The sequence below is a fragment of the Triticum dicoccoides genome, chromosome 4B (genome assembly GCF_002162155.2).
Source record: "Triticum dicoccoides isolate Atlit2015 ecotype Zavitan chromosome 4B, WEW_v2.0, whole genome shotgun sequence".
Classification (NCBI taxonomy): domain Eukaryota; kingdom Viridiplantae; phylum Streptophyta; class Magnoliopsida; order Poales; family Poaceae; genus Triticum; species Triticum dicoccoides.
This window is the reverse complement of record NC_041387.1, coordinates 580374949-580394458: the sequence shown is the minus strand read 5'-3', so window position 1 is coordinate 580394458 and position 19510 is coordinate 580374949. Positions and strand designations below refer to the sequence as shown.

Below are 19510 nucleotides of genomic sequence, written 5' to 3'. Positions count from 1 at the left end.
CGACCCGTCAGCCCTTGCCTCCCTCCTCTCCCCTCCCGGTCGTCGTCGGGCCTGCCTCCTCGCCCCTGCACCCTCTATAAACCCCCCCCTCTCTCTGCTAGGGTTCTTCGGTTAGTTTACTTAGGTTTTAATTTAGTTAGGGCAGTATGTTAATTAGGTTATCTATTTAGTTATGAATTTAGCTAGGTTTCAAAATTAGCTAAATTTATATGCAAATTTGAACTGGACATGTGATATGTGCATATGTCATGGTTTGGACATGTCATGTTTGGAAAATGATCCGAGTGGCCTATGTTACGCCGGAATGTTGATTCATTTCCGTTCCGGTGAATTTCAGGCGCTCGATATGTCCATTTTTTAGCAAAGGTCATGCCGAAATTTTCCGTGAATAAAGGCATGATTTGTGCTACATAGTTGGCATATCGAGTGCTGGCACATAGATTTCTTTTTATGTCATTTCTCATTTATTCATACTTTTAGAAATAAATGAGGACACTTAATCATAGGAAACATGTCGAACAACGAAGAAACTGGGCCTTCTGACCAAGATGCAGACGAGATAGATTATGAGGGTGAACAAGAGTACCTCGACTATTTGACTGCTAAGCAAGGTTTGCAGGTCAGCCTCGATGATGGTACTGACGCCGACATCGACACCGACGGCGCCGGCACCGATGGCGGCACCGAGACCAGTGGGGAAGGTACCGGCGGGGAAGGTACCGGCCCCGATGCCGCTACCGAAAAGAGGAAGCATAAGAAGCAGAGGATACGAAAACCTAACAAACTAGGGATTGGACGACTTGTGATCACAAAGATGGCACCTGGCAAGTTTGAGCCGTTAGATCCGGAAGAACCTCGCAAGTGCTATGGGAACCAAGTAGGATGCGTCCTATGGGAATGCGCGAGCATCAACGACGATGACTTAAGGAGTAAAGAACATTTGACGCAGTTGCTCCTAACGAAGTTGCACAAGAGATTCAAGTTCCCCGACCGGGATGATAACATAGAACAACCGTGGGATGATCCGAAGATGAAAAAGATTAACAATCACGCCATGGGCATGTTCAGCAATGATTTGGCCTCCTGGAAAGGGAGGGTGAAACGAGCTATTGAGGCTGATGAACCCATGTCCAAGATTCTGGAGGAAAATCTGACACTTACGGAAGAGGAGTTCGAAAAGTTCAAGGACACTTGCACTACCGAGGCAGCCAAGGCTAAGGCTGTGAAATTCAAGAGCCTTCAGCAAAGGAACACGGGGAAGCATCGCCTCGGAAGCCGTGGCTACCTCGGTAAAAGGCCCATATGGGATAAGGAGGACGCGGAACGTGAAGCCGAGTGTCTCCCAGACCCCTTCGCGAAGTTCACCAACCCCTTGGAGCGTGACTTCATCAGGGCCCGCTACAAGTGGGATAAGGAGAAAAAGGTTTTTTACATGGACAAGATCACAAGGAAATTGATTAGACTACTGGAGAAGCAACACCAGCTTGTAGCCGAAAGCCCTACTTCTCCGATGAGGCCCAAGTGGGACACCCCTCTCAACCGTTGCCTTGAACGAACTTAAGGGACTCCCTTTGGACCAGCGGCCGCAATATGGTCGTGTCCACGGCGCTGGAGACGGCGCCACGTGGAAGGTGTTTTACAACGAGGGCCCGGAGGCCAAGAAGCAGAAAAAGAAGTTTAGTCAGGCGGACATCAACGCGAAGGTGAACCTTGCGGTCGAGAAAAAACCAGTTGAGGACACGAAAAAAGCAGCCGAGGACAAATATGAGTTGCTACAGCAGGTAGTCAATGCAGCTGTAACTGCCTGCAGAAATCGGGGAAGGTGTGCCCAAGAAAAGGAGAGGAAGAGATTGGGGAAGGTAACTGCCTCCAAACAAGTCAGAGCACATAGCAGCCAGACGATGCATTCTGAAGAGCGTGTACCCGTGAAAGGTGCGGTCATGTTCCATCTCACGGGCGAGCCGATGCTACCGCCGAAACCGCTGGAGGCACTATCAGGGGATCTCAGGAGACTACACGATCATGTGCTGTCGACTGAGAAAAGCCTACTAGCCTCAAAGGATCCAGGATATCCGACATATGCGGCTCGTGTGCCTGAGGGGAAGTGCTACGTCGACACACGGCCCGCGGAGCTGTTCTTCCTGCGGTTTGACCATATCTTTGAGATGTTTCTAACAAGGCGGCTTGATTTTACTATCGTCCGCCTTTTTGCGCTACATATGAGCTCTGTCATGAAGAGTGAAGAAGTCTCGCAAATCTATGTGGCGGATCCGTACTACATGCACGAGTCTTTCTTGAGTCTCGGCGACTTTGAGCGTGAAACTGCTAGGGAGTACCTCCAAAACTTCATGGTACAGAATAAGGACCAGGAAATTGTCCTCGTGCCTTATCATCCAAAGTAAGTCAGTTCCGGACAACCCTTTCGTACATTTCAATCATTCCTTCTCTCTTATATGGGGAATAATTTGAGGTGTCTTTTCCCTGCAGCAACGGGCGCGCCGTCCTTATCGTTCTTTACCCGCAAGTCTCCCACGCCGTGTATTTTGACCCTTCCAGAGACTACGAGAAAAAAGACTACACCCACAAATGAATATTCTAGATGATGCTCTCCAAGGCTTCAGCTTTAGAGGTGGCCACGTGCAGATCAGGAAACAAAGGAACAAGAAGATGGGTTTCGCGCATAAAACTAACTTCTCCTGCATCCATGTCCCAAAACCAAGCAAGAAGGATGGATTCTACATCGTCCATCTCATGATTCAGTTCAACACGGATCACCAGAAGCTTCGCATGACAAGCAGAAATGATGATCATATCCACAAGTGGCTAGAATCTCATGGAGAAGCGGATTATAAACTTAAAGATGACTTCTTTCGCATCCAAAGCGACATTGCGACGATCATCATGAAAGAAGTCGTCGATGAGAAGGGGATGTTCCACCACGGCCCTATATCGCGAGCTGACGTCCGAACTCGCATAGGCATGCAACGTCTAGACCTCACGCTGTTCAAGAAGCTAGGGTTCATCCTCGATGATATGGAAGGATGGAACTTCTAGTGATTTATGATGCCGATGATTATGATATGTGTTGGTTGAACTTGTATACTTTTTGTAGCGATGAAACTTTGTGATGTCCATGGTCCCTGCCGAACTTGCGTAACGCTACTTTGTTAGTTTGCGTACGATGACCTGCGTACCTCTAGTTAATTAATTTGCGTATTGTATGTTGCATCTAGTTGCTAACCCTTTCTTTTTCGGTGTTGCTCTAGTATATTTTGTTGCATATATATGATTGTACATCCTCTTCTTGAACATGCATCTCTAACAGGTACCTAGTTTCTTGATGGCGAGATGGAATTGCTATCTCATGTACAAAGGGAAGGTTCCGGGGTGTAGAACGAGTGGCATGAGTGTCAGGCGCAAGTGAATGGGTTCACGGGCGCTACCATAAAGGCTTCAAAAGCAGACAAGAAGCAGAAGCTAGTTACTTGAGGTTCACGCTAGCGCGAGAGTGGACTCGTAACCGCCACCTCATGTACTGCATAGTTCCGCTCTCACTCATAGTGATAGCGCTTCTTACGTATACCTTCGTTTAGATGGATGACGTTGTTGTAGTTGCAAGTATTCGAGATTTGCATGTATTGCTATTTTCGAGATGATGACAAGATATCACTTTGTGTTGGATGATGATTATGATGAGACTATTTGTATGTATATGCTATGATTACATTTGTGGTCTCGCAGGCATTTGTATGTGTATCATGATGATATTTCTATGTGCTAAAGATTCTTCTATAAAGCCTGTTCAAATACAAAACAAATATGCCAAAAAAACTACTTAAATAGCAGTAGCGAGTGTATAAAAGTTAGCAGCAGCGCCGCGATAGCAGTAGCGCGTCCAGGCAAAGAGCGCTAGAGCTATTAGCAGTAGCGAGCTCTCACAAACCACGCTGCTGCTACACTTGTGTAGCAGTAGCGCCGGTGAGCACACGCTACTGCTATGTGTTAGCTGTAGCGCCTTATTAGTAGCGCCTCCCCCCGCGCTACTGATACACCTAAAACCCGCGCTGTTGCTAGCCTTTTCCCTAGTAGTGTAAACAATTTTTTAGCTACCGCCATGTTTGTTTCTTGATGGAACCAACCCAAATTTTTTCTACCATTTTCATTTGTTTTTGGAACAACCACTGTACATTTTTGCTACCACCAACTTCGTTTTTTGCTGGAACCAATCAATTATTTTGCTACCATGTTTTTTGGGTGGAACCAGCGCATCACTTTCTTTGCTACCACCGTTTGAGTTTTTACTACAACTAATGTTTTCAATTGCTACATCCATTTATATGACACGCATCACGGCGTCATGTAATTTGCTGGAACTAGCAAACACTTTTGCTCGAAGCGGCATGATTGTTTGTTGGAACCAGCGTTTCTTCTTACTGGAACTAGCAAATTTGTTTGCTACAAATCGACTACCGAAGTCTTTTTGCTGTTGAGATTTTTGCTGGAACCATCATTGTTTTTTGCTGGAACCGGCAAATCTTTTTGCTTCAACCCAGCACTGGAGGTTTTTCTTGCTTTTTTGCTAGACATGGCGGTGCAAGTTGACAATGGCGGCGAGCCGGAGACAGGGATGCCGGGGATGCTCCAACCATGATGACAGCATGCTAGAACCCTCATGTGTTCGAGTTGCAACCATGACGAGCAGAGGCAGATGAGGCAAGTGCTGGGCACGAGCGGCAGGCAAGCGACATGCGAGCGCGGGTGACGGGCGCGGTGGCGCGGTGGCAAGAGTCGCGAGCAAGCACGGGAAGACGAGGGCTAGTGCGGGTGGCCGGGGAGCGCACGGATCTGGCATGTGCACACTCTGCCCTTTTTTCGTGTTTCCTCTGCGTGTTGAAACGAAGCAATCAGACTGTTGAGAAAGAATGTATCGGGCGGCTGGGGCTTGACCAACCCAACAGTTCAGCCGGCGCGCCGGCGCCTATCAGCGCCATAGAGAATATTAGTGGAGGCACATATTATCTAGCCCCGCCATGGGCCGATAGTGTTTGGCCCTCTTTTGAAGCTTCAACTTTATACTTGGTTTTAGCCTATTGTCATGGCTAGTGAGATGTTAGTAAAACAAGGTGTAGATAAACAGATGATAGATTACCATTTACAGTACAATTTTGACTTGTACAGAACTGAAACGGATGATAAACAAATCATGTCATACCATGCAGTATCATCCATTCATCCTATATCCTATAGCAGAGGGAAGCAATTTTCGTTATTGGTTTGGTTTACATGCTGAAACTGTAATAGATTAGGGTTTTCTTTCCATGGATATTTGATGAGGGGAGACGTGTGTCGTGTGTCTCAGTCAGCACTCAGCAGGTGCGGCCTAGAGGTGCCACCCGGCCGGGACACGGACGCTGCCTTTCTCCCAGACGCAGTAGTCCTTGCCGTGCGCCGGGATGTGGAAATCCGACGGCACCGCGCCGCCCACGTCGTACCTCGTCCCGATCTTGACGAACACCCTCTCGTCGACGACGGCCACGTACAGGTCGGCGTCGGCGACGACGATCCGCAGCTTGCTCCCGGCGTGGACGCCGTTCCGCGCCCTGATCGCCGCCAGCTTGGCCAGCTCCACCTTCAGGTTCCACTCGAACATGTGGTCGTAGAACTGCATCGCCATGATCTCAATGTGTTACGTACGTACGTACAGAGGAGAGGCATAGTACAGGTGAAGCGTGAAGAGGACTTACGATGCAGGGAACCCCGGGGTGGGTGAGGATGTAGGCGTAGCCCTGCATCACCTTGTCCGCCGGGAACGGCCACAGCTTCTGCGTCGACCCAGTGTCGTGGTTGTCGACGAACGTGACGGCCCTCTCCGGCAGCCAGCCGATCATGCCGGCCGCCTTCCCGGACCGGTCGCGCAGCCGCCACAGCTCGCCCTGCACGCCCGCCTGCAGCACCCCCTTGGTGGCGAAGTCGAACGCCATGACCGACGGTGACGCGGCCTCCACCCAGTCCACCAGCCCCTGCCGGCACTGGTCCTGGTTGTGCGACGGCCTGCCGTCGCCGTCGTAGGCCAGCGGGTTCCATATCTCCGCCACCACGAAGCCCGGCTTGACGGCGTCGATGTAGGTCCTGGCGACGGCGGGCGAGTAGCCCTTGGCGAAGTCGAGGCGCCAGCCGTCCAATCCGACGTCGGTCCTGAGCCAGCGGAGCCAGTCGGAGAGCTCCCTCTGCACCCGCGGGCTGAGGTGGTCGACGTCGGGCGCCGCGTCGAAGCCGTCGCCGGTGTCGCGGTGGCCCGTGCCGTCCGAGTACGTGGCGTCGTCGGCGCAGACCTCGGCGGGGCCCCAGTCGAGGCGGCCGTCGGGCGTCCCGCCCTCGAAGGCGCAGTAGACGCCGCGCGCGTCCTGCTTGTCGGCGGTCCGGTGGTTGATCACCACGTCGGCCACGCACTGTATTCCTCTGGCGTGGAAGGCGGCAAGCAGGGACCTGAGCTCCGCCGCCGTGCCGTACCTGGACGCGTCGAGGTCGTACAGCCGGCCCGGCATGTAGCCCTGGGGGGAGACGGAGTGCGAGGGCGGGGGGAGCCAGACGTGGGTGACGCCGGCGTCGGCGATGTCGCCGACCTGGGCCTTGAGGTGGTTGCACCAGCCCCCCTGCTTCTTCCACGACTCCCAGTTGAAGCCCTGCAAGCATCGCGTTAGTAAACAGTCAGCAGTGAAGCATCTACCGAGTGACGACGACGTATCACAGTGACGTACCTGGAAGAGGATCTGTGGCTTGGCTCGGACCAAGTTAGTGCAGCTGCTGCAGAGTGCCACGAGAAGCAGCAGACACAGGCTGCTCCAATGCTTCATCTGATGTCGTCAGTCTTTGTGGAGAAGAGAAGGGAATGGAATGGAGGATGACCGTTGTTTGCGCCGCCGGGGCCGGGGATATATATGTAGGTGATGGATGAGGAGTTGATATGGATGTGGATAGTACTACTACTACTACTGGATAAAGGCATCGCCAGGTATATTAATGGTGAGCAATGCTAGACTTACGAAGATATTCTACGTAAGCTAACGGGCAGGCATATGTGGAGGATTGCTGTTGGACTTAAGGGGGATGGGGCCCACCCCCCTGAAAATCAGGGGGGGGGGGGGGCAGAGATAATTAGCGAGAAGGATTTACGTAGAACTTTCGTAACTTCACGTAGGTGTAGAATTATTGATTAATGGTAGCCCCGCGTGGACTCGACCAATGGTCAGCGCGCAGGTATACGGCGGCACCTCTACTATAGCAGCAGATATACGGCCTGCGCAGACGTCGGGGAAGAGGAGGAGGAATCAGTGGAGGAATGGCGGGTTTGCTTTGCCTGCCGGTTACGGGCTACGGTGCTAATAACTACTCCCTATGTCCCAAAATATCAGAAATGTTAACGCCCACACGTGTGGGCGTTCACCATCTCGAACACACGCAACGATCATCGTTGGGTACTTTGTGCACGAATCTTGGCACAATCCGGTCGTTTTTCTGCGCCACGTAGGACGAGGCGCGTGTGCGGTGTGCAAGACAGGTCGCCCGCACGTTGGTTGCCCTTCCGCGGTCAGCGGTTGCCACTCGGGGTCGTGCGGTGGAACTGCTATGCGCCCGCACGCCACGCGCCGACCGCGGTTGACGTCAAACACGTCGCGCACCTCTCCCCCCCTCTCCCTCACAGTGCCATTTACTCACCCCCGCAGTTACTAGCACAACCCACTTCGCATTTCAAACCATTGGAGGAGAAGACGAGGGGAGAAGGCGACGGCGGAGGCGGAAGAATCGACGGTGTTCGCGGCCGTCGGTGGTGCTCGCCGGAACGGAGCGGCTTCGCCGGAGCGCCTGCGGATTGAAGGTAATGCTCGCTCCAACTCTCACAATCCCTTCCTGCATTTTTCCCCCTTCCCTCCCTGTTCGATTCCTCGCTCGAGATTCGTAGAGATTCGGGCGATTTGGCGATGCGTCGGCGTTCCCGCCGGCGGCGGAGTCCTGTGCTAGCCGTTTTCGATGGCACTGGGCAGTTTCGTGGCCGCCGCCGCGGCGGCCTCGTAGGGGTGGTTATGCCTGTCCAGAGGCACGCACTAGTTGTGCCTTGTGATTGCGCAGGTGTCTCCCGGTTTGTTAGTTGCGCATTGGTTCGAATTGGTGTTTGCAATCAGTTCGGGGGAGAACTTTGAGGTTGAATTTGAAGTCACTGTAGTTGCCATTGAACCCTAGATCTAGTTAGTTGTTTTTGAAACTGCAGTATGAGGCAAACGTGGTAGTTTGATTAACTATCATGACTGTATGGCAACTAACTTTCTGAATGAATGCGATAGTTGCCACAAACGTGCTTTCCCATGCGGCAACTAACTTACTGAAATGACTGTGATAGTTGCCACAAACAAGCTTTTCCATGCGGCAACCAAATTATTGAATGACTGTGATAGTTGCCACACACACGCTCTTCCATGTGGCAACTAATTTGCTGAATTACTGTGATAGCAGCCACAAACATGTTGTTTCATTGTGGCAACTAATTTTCCTGAATGATTTGTGATAGTTGCCACACTGTATGAATGGTAAAGTGTAGTAAATCGATAGTCAATGCAGTTTCAGCAACCAACTGCACTGGACGGCAACTAATATGCACATCAACTGTGCCTGTTGCCACATGGATAGTACATTCTTGTGGCAAATAGAATGTGAACACAATGTGTCTATTGCCATACCGTAGACAGGACAATGTGGCAAATTGGCTGCATAACATGGCAACCAATTTTGCATATCAATTGTATCAGATGCCATACATATGCTTTCCATGTGGCAATTTTCTGTCTGACCACATCATGTCTGTTGCCATGTTACAGTCAGTACAATGTGGCAAATTCATTGTACTGCAGACGCAATTTTTGTGTTTTTGCCACAATGACTTGTGATATCTGGACACACTGTGGCAATTTTCAGGTTCTTGATTAGATGTTTTTCATCGCTTTTTTGTATTATGTGTTGCATTTTAACATGGCAATTTCAACCTAGCACATTTTTGCCGCTGAACACATGGCATTTCATTGGTTTATTTTAGGACAGGGTGTGAGCTGCCACATCTTAGTTTTTGTGATGTGGAGGATTTTGAGACTTTCTATCATACTATCTTGGGCTAACATGGCAACTTCAACATTTTGTTTTCAAGTGCATTTACGATCTGTACTTTTTTTTGAAAATGCAACCAATGTGCTTACTTGCCACGTTTATGTTTTCGACAATCACAGGAGGGGTGCGTGTGTGTTCATGTTATATTTTTTTTTATTCACTAGTTGACATTTTCTGTTAGGTGGCAACTATTTACCTCTTGCATTTTCGTTTCCACCGTGACAATGTGGTCTGTTCCTATCTCAGCAGAATGGCTCGTGGTGATCATCAAAATGATGATGATGATTTCATGGATCCACCACAGCATAATTGGACAACTGGACGGAAAAAAGAGGATGATGAGGTAACTATCCACACACACACCCCTCCTCCTGCTTATGTTTCTGGTTACCACCTCGAGCTTTGCAGTCGTCTGTCATGAACTAAAATTTCATGACAGTGCAAAACATGGCAACAACTGATCCCTTTTTGTCTGTTTTTTGCAGAAGAAGAAACGTATTCGCAACCGAGCCTCCCAAGAACGACTGACTATGTTGACTGACAGATTTACCGACGATCAGAGGGGAGCTGCTGCTAAGATGGGTATGCAGGCTCTGATGAACGTCCGGTGCACGAATCTTGTCAACCCTGTATGCGACTGGCTTGGTGAGATTTACAACCCCGCCTCCAGGGAATTTGTGATTTCGGGACGTGGAAGACTGCCGTTGAACGAGGAATCCGTGTTCTGCACTTTGGGTGTGCCTCGTGGACAGGTGAAAGTCCCGTGCGAGGTCAATAACGATATCGAGGAAGCGCTATTCCCCCGTTTGTTTCCTGGGTTGGAATCCATGCCGAACACGTATGTACTGACAGATTCGCTGCAGGCAATGACGACCCACGGAGATGTTTTTAAGATGAAGCTACTCATGTATCTCATCTCAGCTGTTTTCGCGCCGACCACTTCTCTTCAGCCAAGCAACAAATGCTTCCCCATCCTGGTGAATGGTCCATCCTTACTACTTTATTTTCCTTCAATCTTTTTGGATCCGATGTCATGTGTAAAGCTAGTCACTGCCAGTGCTTTTTGATGTTTTTTTTCATTCGATTTCTGATGCGGCAACTCGTTGTCCTGAAAATCTTGTGCGGTGCAGGCAAAACTGAAAGATGTGAAGAACATGAATTGGTGTAAGTTCATAGCCGACTTCCTGCACGATGCATTCTCAAGGAAGATGTACCAAAAGGGTTGTCAACTGCATTTAATGGTATTTTTTACCAGTCTTATATGTGAACACTCTTTTTTAACACCCTTTCATTCATGCATGGCAACCTGATCATAACAAGATGGCAACTGCCACAATGACAATATGGTAATTGGCATAATGACAATATGGCAACTGCCATCATATTATGATGGCAACTGCCATCATGACAATATGGAATCTGCCATTACACTATGATGGCAATTAGCACATACAGATGGCAACTTCTTCTTTTTCTATTTTTCATGAACTTCAACTTCATTATCATGGGAACATAGATTATCCTGGTTTTTTCCGAAAAGTGCCATGATGGCAACTAATATTTCTTTTTTAGAAAAATTGTTGTACATCATCTCATGTACGTCGACTGTCTTGATCTCTCCATCGTGGATTTAACTGGGACAGGAGGCCCGCCGCCTACGCACAAGTTTGCTGTTTCTGCATGGACTATCAAAGCTGTCAAGGCTGTGCTTGCCGCAGACAGGGTAACTGATACCAAATATGGAAAACTGCAGGTTAAATCTGGTTTCTTTCTCCACACGGCATGCTTACAAATTTGACATGAGGCAACCGTCCGTGGTTCGTAAGAGATGACTACCTTTGTTATCCATGGCTGTCTGCGTACTGTATCCATGTCTCACTCCACATGGCAACTCTTTCATTTGTGCTGAAACTTACATTCTCTCTCTTACATCCTAGCTGTTTTTTTTGTTTTTTCCAGCTGATGGCCAAGCATGCTATAGACTACAGCGTGTTTGGGGGGCCTCAAAACTTTGGAAAGTGAATGGACGTGCACTCAGCTCCGTCTTGCCCTACTGAGGTAATCAAAAGATCTACATCTATTTGTTGCCTTGGATTATTTTTGATGTCGCGCAAGTGACTGTATGATGGGGTGGTTATTTCTCCTTCTTTGTTTCGTGCACAGGCGAGGGCACCTGTTGAGCATCTAATTGGGCAGTTTGCATACGGAATGACCAGCTTGCTTGGGAAGTTGGTTGAGGGGTGGACGTCTCTTAGTGGCTCTGATAGTGACGCGGTTGTGAGGCAGTTCACTTTGTTTGTCCCAGAACGGACACATCGGCCAACTGGTTGCCGTGGCCGGTATGACTACAACAGTTCCCAAGAGCTTGCTGACACACAAGATGAACTAGATGGAGACGCTGGTCTCAACAAGGATGATGACGATGACATGGAGAATGCGGAAGAGGACACCGATGATGATGAACATGCTAAAGTTTTTTGCAGGTGCTAACAAGGGGAAGGATGCACCATATGTCCCCCCACTGGAGAAAGTCAAAGAACATACAGCTGCGAGAGGCGAGGGGGTGTTGCCATCAAAGAGCGGGAGGGATCCAAAGGATGTTGGGCAGGGTTCTCCTGGCAAGAGGTCTAGGACTGATCCCGTAGCTGCCAGGAGGAGGTTCGACTTTAAATTTAGTTTTTTGTTTTGTCTATATTTTTTGGAACAGAATGATCCCTTTTTGCAAATGATTTTACTAAGCGCGGCAACAAGTTTGCTGCCTGATAATTGCCACCCTTTTTTTCCTCCATATTACACGTGCAGTGAGGCGACAGCTGGTGGACGAGCACTTACGAAGAAACAGGCACCAACGCTAACCCGTGCTTCTGCTCGGTTGAACAAAGGTGCCCCCATTGCTGGTGACATCCCTTCTACTAGGTCTTCTCCTCGCACGACGAGTCCAACACCGGGGATCTTGTCGTGTTGTCAGACCTGAGAAAGCCAGTCAAGAAGTAGGTTTTCCACGCGCTTTCATTGACATAGTGCTATATTTTTTGATTTTTCAATGCATCCGTTTAGCCTGTCACATGGGCTTCTGTCATCATCCCCATATGGCAACTGCTGTTTTTTCAAAATGATTTTCCTTCCCTTTTATGAGTGCATGGCAACTCCTACTTGTTTTTACATGGCAACTGCATCTAGGCCAAATGGCGACTCTTACTGTAGCCTACATGGCAACTGCCATCTTTTTCCATTGGCTTGTGAGCTCATCCCATACCTAGTTTTGAAATTGCATTACTAGCAGATCAGACATTTTTTAGCATTCTTCAAGTTGGCCAACATGGCAACTATTGATGGATTTGCATGTCAACCGCTAACTATGCCACATGGCAACTCATATTCCCCTCACATGGCAACTACAAGCTTTTCCACTCATTTTTCATTTTTATTTTACATTTGAAACATGGCAAATATTCTTTGTTCATTTTTAATACCTTTTTTCATGTGCTTTCATTTTTGCAGGGTGAAGAAGACTTCTACACGCGGGGCCAAGCATATCAGTAGGGACTCACTCGAACGCCTTCATTCAAAGTTGTCAACAGGGGGCAACTCAGATGTTCATGAGGCCCCAGGCGACAAAACTGTTGTTGCATCGTCAACTGTTCCCACTAACTCTGACGCAAGTGGTCGACCATCTCTGCCTGCTGCAAATGTGCAGGCTAGAACAACGGGCATCCGTACATCGGGGAGTGACGAGTTGGTATCTGCCAGGACCGCTGAAATATTGCCCACTCTGCTGGCAATGAAGGATGCTGCTGTTAGCCACGCCACCCCATCAGGAAGTGTTGAAGTGGATTCCCCGAGACCAACCTAAGCAAGGAAGATTCCCGCTCATCTGACACTGATTCCAAGCGCGTGCGTGGCGGCACTCCTGTGCCCAAGACAGAAGTTGCTGAGGCGGCAGCTCATAATGATATGTCATCTGCAGGTGAGAGTCTTGGCACAACAGCTCCAGCTCCTAGCGGTGCAGATATTGCTCAGGCCACTGTTCCGCGTGCTGGTCTTCCACCTAGGTGTCGTAGCCCCCGCAAGCAATCAACAGTCGTATCCAACGCACCAGCTGCAGCTAGGAGCAGCAGAGATAAGTCTGGTTACGTCCCTGCGTCCACACTGTTCCCGCCAACTGCCAAAAGCAATGTTATGGAGAAACCAGAAGAGCAGAGTACAACTGATGCAGATGCCAAGCCGGGCACGAGTGATGAAGGTGAACGTCCAGAGCAAACTGCGCCTTTACCCATAGTGGAAATCCCCAGCTTAAATCTGTGCACTTCCAAACTCCCAATCAACATCGGTGTCCCCTATAGCCCCAACAAGAGGATTGTCAACAAATCTACGCCCGTCACCACTGACAGCACGCCCCGCCCTATTGGCAAGCCTGATGATTCTGTAGCGGCTGATCCACAAGATATGTTTGTTGATCTTTCACCGTTGGATTCTGCCCCACAAGTTGTTCGCGGTCCGGCCAGTAGGCATGAGAGGCACCCAATGGCCTTCACCCCACCGAGCTTCATCCTTGGCATCAGTCAAGATCAACCAGTGGCTCAAGATCCTATCCCAGTTGCCTTTGCTTTTCCTGGAGGCATGCCCGCAATGATGGCGCGGCCAATGGTTGAGGACAGGAAGGCTGTCAAGTTCGCAGAGCCGATCGTCCAAGGTACATTTATCATGTGCTTTGTCATTTTCTTGTATACATCTTTGTAGTTTTACTTTTGTCTCAATCATATTTTTTGGGGGTTCTCACTTGTTATGGCAACTGATATGTGATGACATGGCAACTGGATTTGATGCACCATGTCACCTACATTTTTTTTGCTGCCATGCTGCATTTTTACATTGGGCAACCACATGGCAACTGTAGTTGTTGTCATATGGCAAATACAGTGCAATATACATGGCAACTGGATTTGCTGCATCATGTCACCTGCATTTTTTGTTTCCATGCTGCATTTTTCCATACGGCAAGCACACGGCAAGTGGAGTTGACACAACATGGCAACTGTAGTTGCTGTGACATGGCAACTACAGTGCAACTCCATGGCAACTGTAGTTGTTGTGACATGGCAACTGTAGTTGCACCACACATGGCAACTCCCCACTTTTTGTACCTACATTTCACATCACGCACCCTATCTTTCTCACAATCCATCTGTTTTTGATTTCTAGGTATCCTAATCCACTTTTTTGATCCTTGCAGGCACCCCTGAGGAGATTTCACCGTCACTTGATGAAGCTTACCGCAGGATTGAGGAGGCAGCATTGCAGAGGAGGTCCTCATGAGGGAAGGGGCAATCAAGTTCCAACGTGCCTGCAAATACGGTATCTGAGGATACCATTAGGAGTGCCACCCCTGGTTCTGTGAGGCAGCAGAGGGTAGTTCACCCACCTCCCGCGGAAGACTACAAGCCCGAATTCAGGGCCACAAAGGAACAGACCCAGCTGTACGATATTGTCAAGCGGTTTGAAAATGTGAGGGCCAGCAGCAAGCACATGAAGGAGCTGAAAGCGTAAATGAACACACCACATAATCTCTCATTTTGCTTTGCTCTCTTTTTACCATTCATCTTCTTCATACTTTCTATACATGATCCGTTTACGTTTTAGTTCTTTCATTTTTTTTTTACTTAGTAGGCATGATTCTTTCATGTCATATCATTTTCATACAGCTCATGTTTGGACAGAACCAAGGTCATTCAATGCGAAGCGACGTATGTCGACCTGGGTGATCTTGCCGAGTCCGTGAGGCCAAACGGTAAAGTGTCGAAGAATGTAGTTGCATGTGGGATTGACTACATCAACAATTATACGGATGTGTGTGCCGACAAAACAATCATGCATTACAGTGTGACCTACAAAATATGGGATGCTGACTTCCACCAAAAAATCCTGAGGAAGAATTTTGCTCAACACGGTGAATTCAAGCTCACACTGAAGAAATATGTGAGTTCTCCTCTCCTGTTTGCACTTTTTTTCACATGGTATGGTTTTTTGCCATCATATGCACTCTGTTTATGTGGCAGATGTTTCATATGGCATCAGCTGCCGTGCAAACTGACTTTTTGATTTCTTGCATCCCGTGCAAACTGTGTGGCAACTTCAAAGTAAAATACACGGCAAATTTTGTTCATACATGGATGGCAACTTTCTTTCAACTACCCCAACCATAACTAAAACATTCTACGTGATTCTACATTTTTTGTCCCCCTGATGTTCTTCATGTGAACTCTGCTTCTCATTTCCTTCACTTTTACATGCAGGTCATGTTCCCCATGTTCCAGGAGCTTGCACCACATGACCCACACGACAAGTGTGGTCACCACTATATGATATGTCTTGACCTGAAGAACCAACGCTTTGAGGTGCTTGATTCAATGCATTCGGCAGCTGATGCAGACCTTACTTCGCATGCTGGATTCTTCATCAACAACGTCAAAGAGACATCGAACCGTCACTACGAAAACTCAAAGGTCCAGATCATACATTTCCCGATTGAGTACGTGGCGGTCACGAATCAAGGGAACACGTAATTTCCTACCCCCCCCCCCTCCTTCATGTGCCATTTACATCAATCCCACCCCTCTATTGTTTGTTACATCTGAATTGAAGTTTATCGCTATTATGTCTGTCCTCTTTTGCGAGTTCACCTGACTCTTTTTCTTGTACAGGATGGACTGTGGCTTTCACACGTTGGAATACTTTGCAAAGTGGGAAGGTAGACTTGTCCCCGCTGTCACAGCTGCAACGATCGTTGAGCTCCGTAAAATCTACACATGGAACTGGTTGACGAATGAAGATTTCAACAAGCGGTCCGGAGCACGCGAGTTCGTGGAGGAAGCTGTCAAGAAAGTCATCAAGAAGTACAAGTGATCACGTGGAGTTACACACCGGACGCAAACCTTACATTCTGTTGCCGAGGAATGTAAGGTACTATCTCTTTTATTCTTGTCAAAAACTTTGTTCGTGTGCTATGTTATGACTGCTACCCCGCGTAGCCTATTATGTAGTGGTGGTGTGTGAGCGACATTTGAATAGGTTCTGTAATATTTGTGTGGATGTGAACCTATTTTAGGCGTGACAGCAGATATGTTTTATGTTTATCATTATTACTATGGATTCATCGTTTGTAGCACCAGTTTGCTGTTTCAAATGCGTCTATGATGTTTTAAAACATGGCAAATGTAGTTCATCAGACAAGGTTAGTGAAAGTCATCGTCGTTTTTCATTTGGCTGTTTTGCTTCTTCTTTTTCATCGCTAACTGCACCGGCTAGCATGGTAGGTTGATCATGTAGCCACAACCTTTCCTGCGGTTGATGCACGTTACGCTTTTTTCAACTTGTTTCCCATACATTGCGCACAACACACTATGTGTCACTAAACCGCGTCAAATTATCATGGAAATATATGCGATGCATAGTCATTACAAATACCATGCATATTTTCAATACAGCTAACATGGCAGATTCAGTACAAACAACACGGCAGATCCAGCATAATTAACATGGCAGATCCAGTAATCCAGTACAAACAACACGGAAGATCCAACATAATTAACATGGCAGATCCAGTACAATTAACATGGCAGATCTAGTACAACTAACATGGCAGATCCAGTACAACTAACATGGCATATTTAGTATAAAATAGCATGGCATATTTAGTATAAAATAGCATGGCAGATTAACTACACATAACATGGCAGATCAAGTACCCATAACATGGCAACTACATTTATCCATTCAATGTATTCTCCTTCAACTTCTGATGCCCCTCAAGAGTCATTCTCCCAATTTAAAAAAATCACAACATCTAGGGGTACAAAACAAAATGTCCACAAGGACCATGTCACAGCGCCCTAATTTTTGCTTATAGATTGCCCGTCCCTTTCTTTGTTTTCTTGTGTTTTGCTTGAATCTCCAATCCCGATTTGTACCTTATCTCTCTTGGACGACCCTTTGTGATGGAACGGGGTGGGTACCTGACCTGGGTTTGTGTGCTTGCTGTTCCAGATCCTATCTCCGAGTTTTCAGATGATGGCCCCGTGGACGAAGGCACACTTGATGTGCGGGGGAACCTGTGTAAGGCTTCCTCAGCTTTCCTCTTCAAGCTCTCTTTTCAGGGCCTTCCTGTGTTTTTCTGCGACTCTCGCTGTCTCATCACTCTTGCACGCTTCATCAATTAGCTCAGCATAATTCTTTGTCAACACAACGTGCCTCACGGCTTCCATGGTTGACTCCGATCTCCCGTCATGCATAGCCAGAACTGCGTTTGTTTTCTGCGGCGCCAATGCGTCGTCAGCGTCCCAAGTCCATCGCCGCCTTATGAAATGGCGGGGCATCTGTGTCACAGCGTTCATGTCCATTACTTTTAGTATGTGACAGCACACAATGCCGTCTCATTCAAACTTGCAGCATTGGCAGTAGTATTCGCCTTGGCCAATCGAGGCTTTCACGAAGTAGTTCCTTCCTTTGTTCGGGTCTTCAGGTTCTGAATCTGACATGCCCAAAATAGAACACACCTTGAACGTATGTTCGTCCACCTGGAAAGCCGTGAACATGCTGGCACGCTTTATTTTTTCCTGGAATCTGCAAGTTTTGTGTGTTTTTTGTTAAACTATCGTGCGCTCTTTTTTTGTAGCACCTTATGTTGTCATGGAAATAGAAATACATTCTGTTTGAACATGGCAAACATAGTACATTGAACATGGCAAATATAGTACCTTGAACATGGTAACTGCAGTACACCAGACATGGCAACTGTAGTAAACTAGACAAGGCAACTGTAGTACATTTTCAACTGGCCATTGTCATTTCCACACCAACATTCCCTAATGGAGGCACATTGCATAAAACATGGCAACTGCATTTTTATTAAACATGGCATCTACAGTTGAGTAAACATGGCAATTGCATTTTCAACAAACATGGGAGTTGCATTTTAGTAAATATGGCAATTGCATTTCAGCATATGTGTCGACAATATAACATTTATCAGTTGACATTGGCATTTGCATACCAACATGCCCCAATGGATGTACAGTGCATTAAACATGGCAACTGCACTTCATTGAACATGGAAAATGCATCCGAGCAAGCATGGCAAACAAAATTTTCATTGAACATGGCAACTGGAGCTAAGTAAGCATGTCAAACAGTATTTCATTAAACATGGCAACTGCATGTCATGGAAACTGCATTGCACTACATATGGCACCTACTGCCTTAGTGCTTTTGCGCAAATAAGACTGTAATGCAACTGACTTACTTGTTAAAGATCTTGTTGGTGTATATCTTGCTCATTTGCCTCTCCGTCGGTAAATACGTTAGCAATTTTGGCTGCTTTAGCGCGGTGGTCGCTTCTTGCTGTAGCTCAGATCCCAGAATTTTTTGTTGCAAAGTTGTGTATTGCTTGGCAAACTGTAGCAATGAGTTGCCAGGGCTCATGTACCGCTTCAAAACAGCATTGAACCCCTCGCTGCGCTGCGTAGTCTGCAGAAAGGGGAAGAAGCACTGCATGAAGTAGGCCGTCACCCAGTACATTCGCTTCTCCCACAGGCTAGCAAGCGTCTCGTTGTCTTGGATTTGATATGTTTCAATCATGGCCATCCAGCTCCTTTCAAACTCCTCCACCGTCAAGCTGTGGTCCACGCACAGCTCGAATGCCTTGTGGAGCTCTGGACGGTCAGCAAAGAACGGTCCTAGCGTCTCCTCAGCCTTCTTTATAATGTGCCACCTGCAGTGCCTGTGCACTGCCAACGAAAAGACCTCCTCTATGCCTGCACGCATGCTGAAATCCTGGTCTGTTATTATGTTCATCGGAGCAAGTCCATCCATGCACTCCAAGAAGGTCTTGAACAGCCAAACGTACCCATCCCTGTCTTCGTTCCGAACGAGCCCGCAGCCGAACTGCAACGACTGATTGTGGTTATTTATTCCTATGAACGGAGCGCATGGCATCTTGTACATATTAGTGAGATACATCGTGTCAAATGAAATGCAATCTCGGAAATGTTTGTAGGCTCTCCTTGCAGCACCATCCACCCAATACATGTTCCTGACATGGTCCTCATCGTCTAACCTTATCCTGTAGAAGAAATCTGGATCTTCCTTCGCTTTCTTATCGAAGTAGGCCATTGTGGCCTCTATGTCAGCCAACTTGCTCTCTCTACGGTACTTTGCCTGTAGGTTTGTGACGTCAGCTGGTATGTAGGGCATGCTACTCAGAGTCCCCTTTTTGCTGTGGATGAGTGATAGTATCTGGACCATTCTTGATGCACCGACATTACAATCATGTAGCAGCTTTACGAATTGCCTTTCGACGGGG

The 19510-nt window shown here is 47.8% G+C and overlaps 1 protein-coding gene across 1 annotated transcript; it reads right to left on the bottom strand.

Annotated features, from left to right (window-relative positions):
* Positions 1-5380: 5380 nt before the first annotated feature.
* On the bottom strand, positions 5381-6854 carry LOC119291552 (alpha-amylase isozyme 3D-like). The gene is made up of 3 exons (XM_037570328.1): positions 6759-6854; positions 5745-6683; positions 5381-5662 (listed from the first exon to the last, which is right to left on the bottom strand). The coding sequence occupies exons 1-3, from the start codon at positions 6852-6854 to the stop codon at positions 5381-5383; spliced, it is 1317 nt and encodes a 438-aa protein (XP_037426225.1).
* Between the last annotated feature and the right edge of the window lie 12656 nt (positions 6855-19510).

Excerpts from the sequence above, each read along its gene's own strand:
- LOC119291552 (XM_037570328.1), bottom strand. The coding sequence starts at position 6,854 with ATGAAGCATTGGAGCAGCCTGTGTCTGCTGCTTCTCGTGGCACTCTGC. Across the intron at positions 6,684-6,758 it reads AGCCACAGATCCTCTTCCAG|GGCTTCAACTGGGAGTCGTG; the intron begins GTACGTCACTGT and ends CGATGCTTGCAG. Across the intron at positions 5,663-5,744 it reads ACCCCGGGGTTCCCTGCATC|TTCTACGACCACATGTTCGA; the intron begins GTAAGTCCTCTT and ends ATGGCGATGCAG.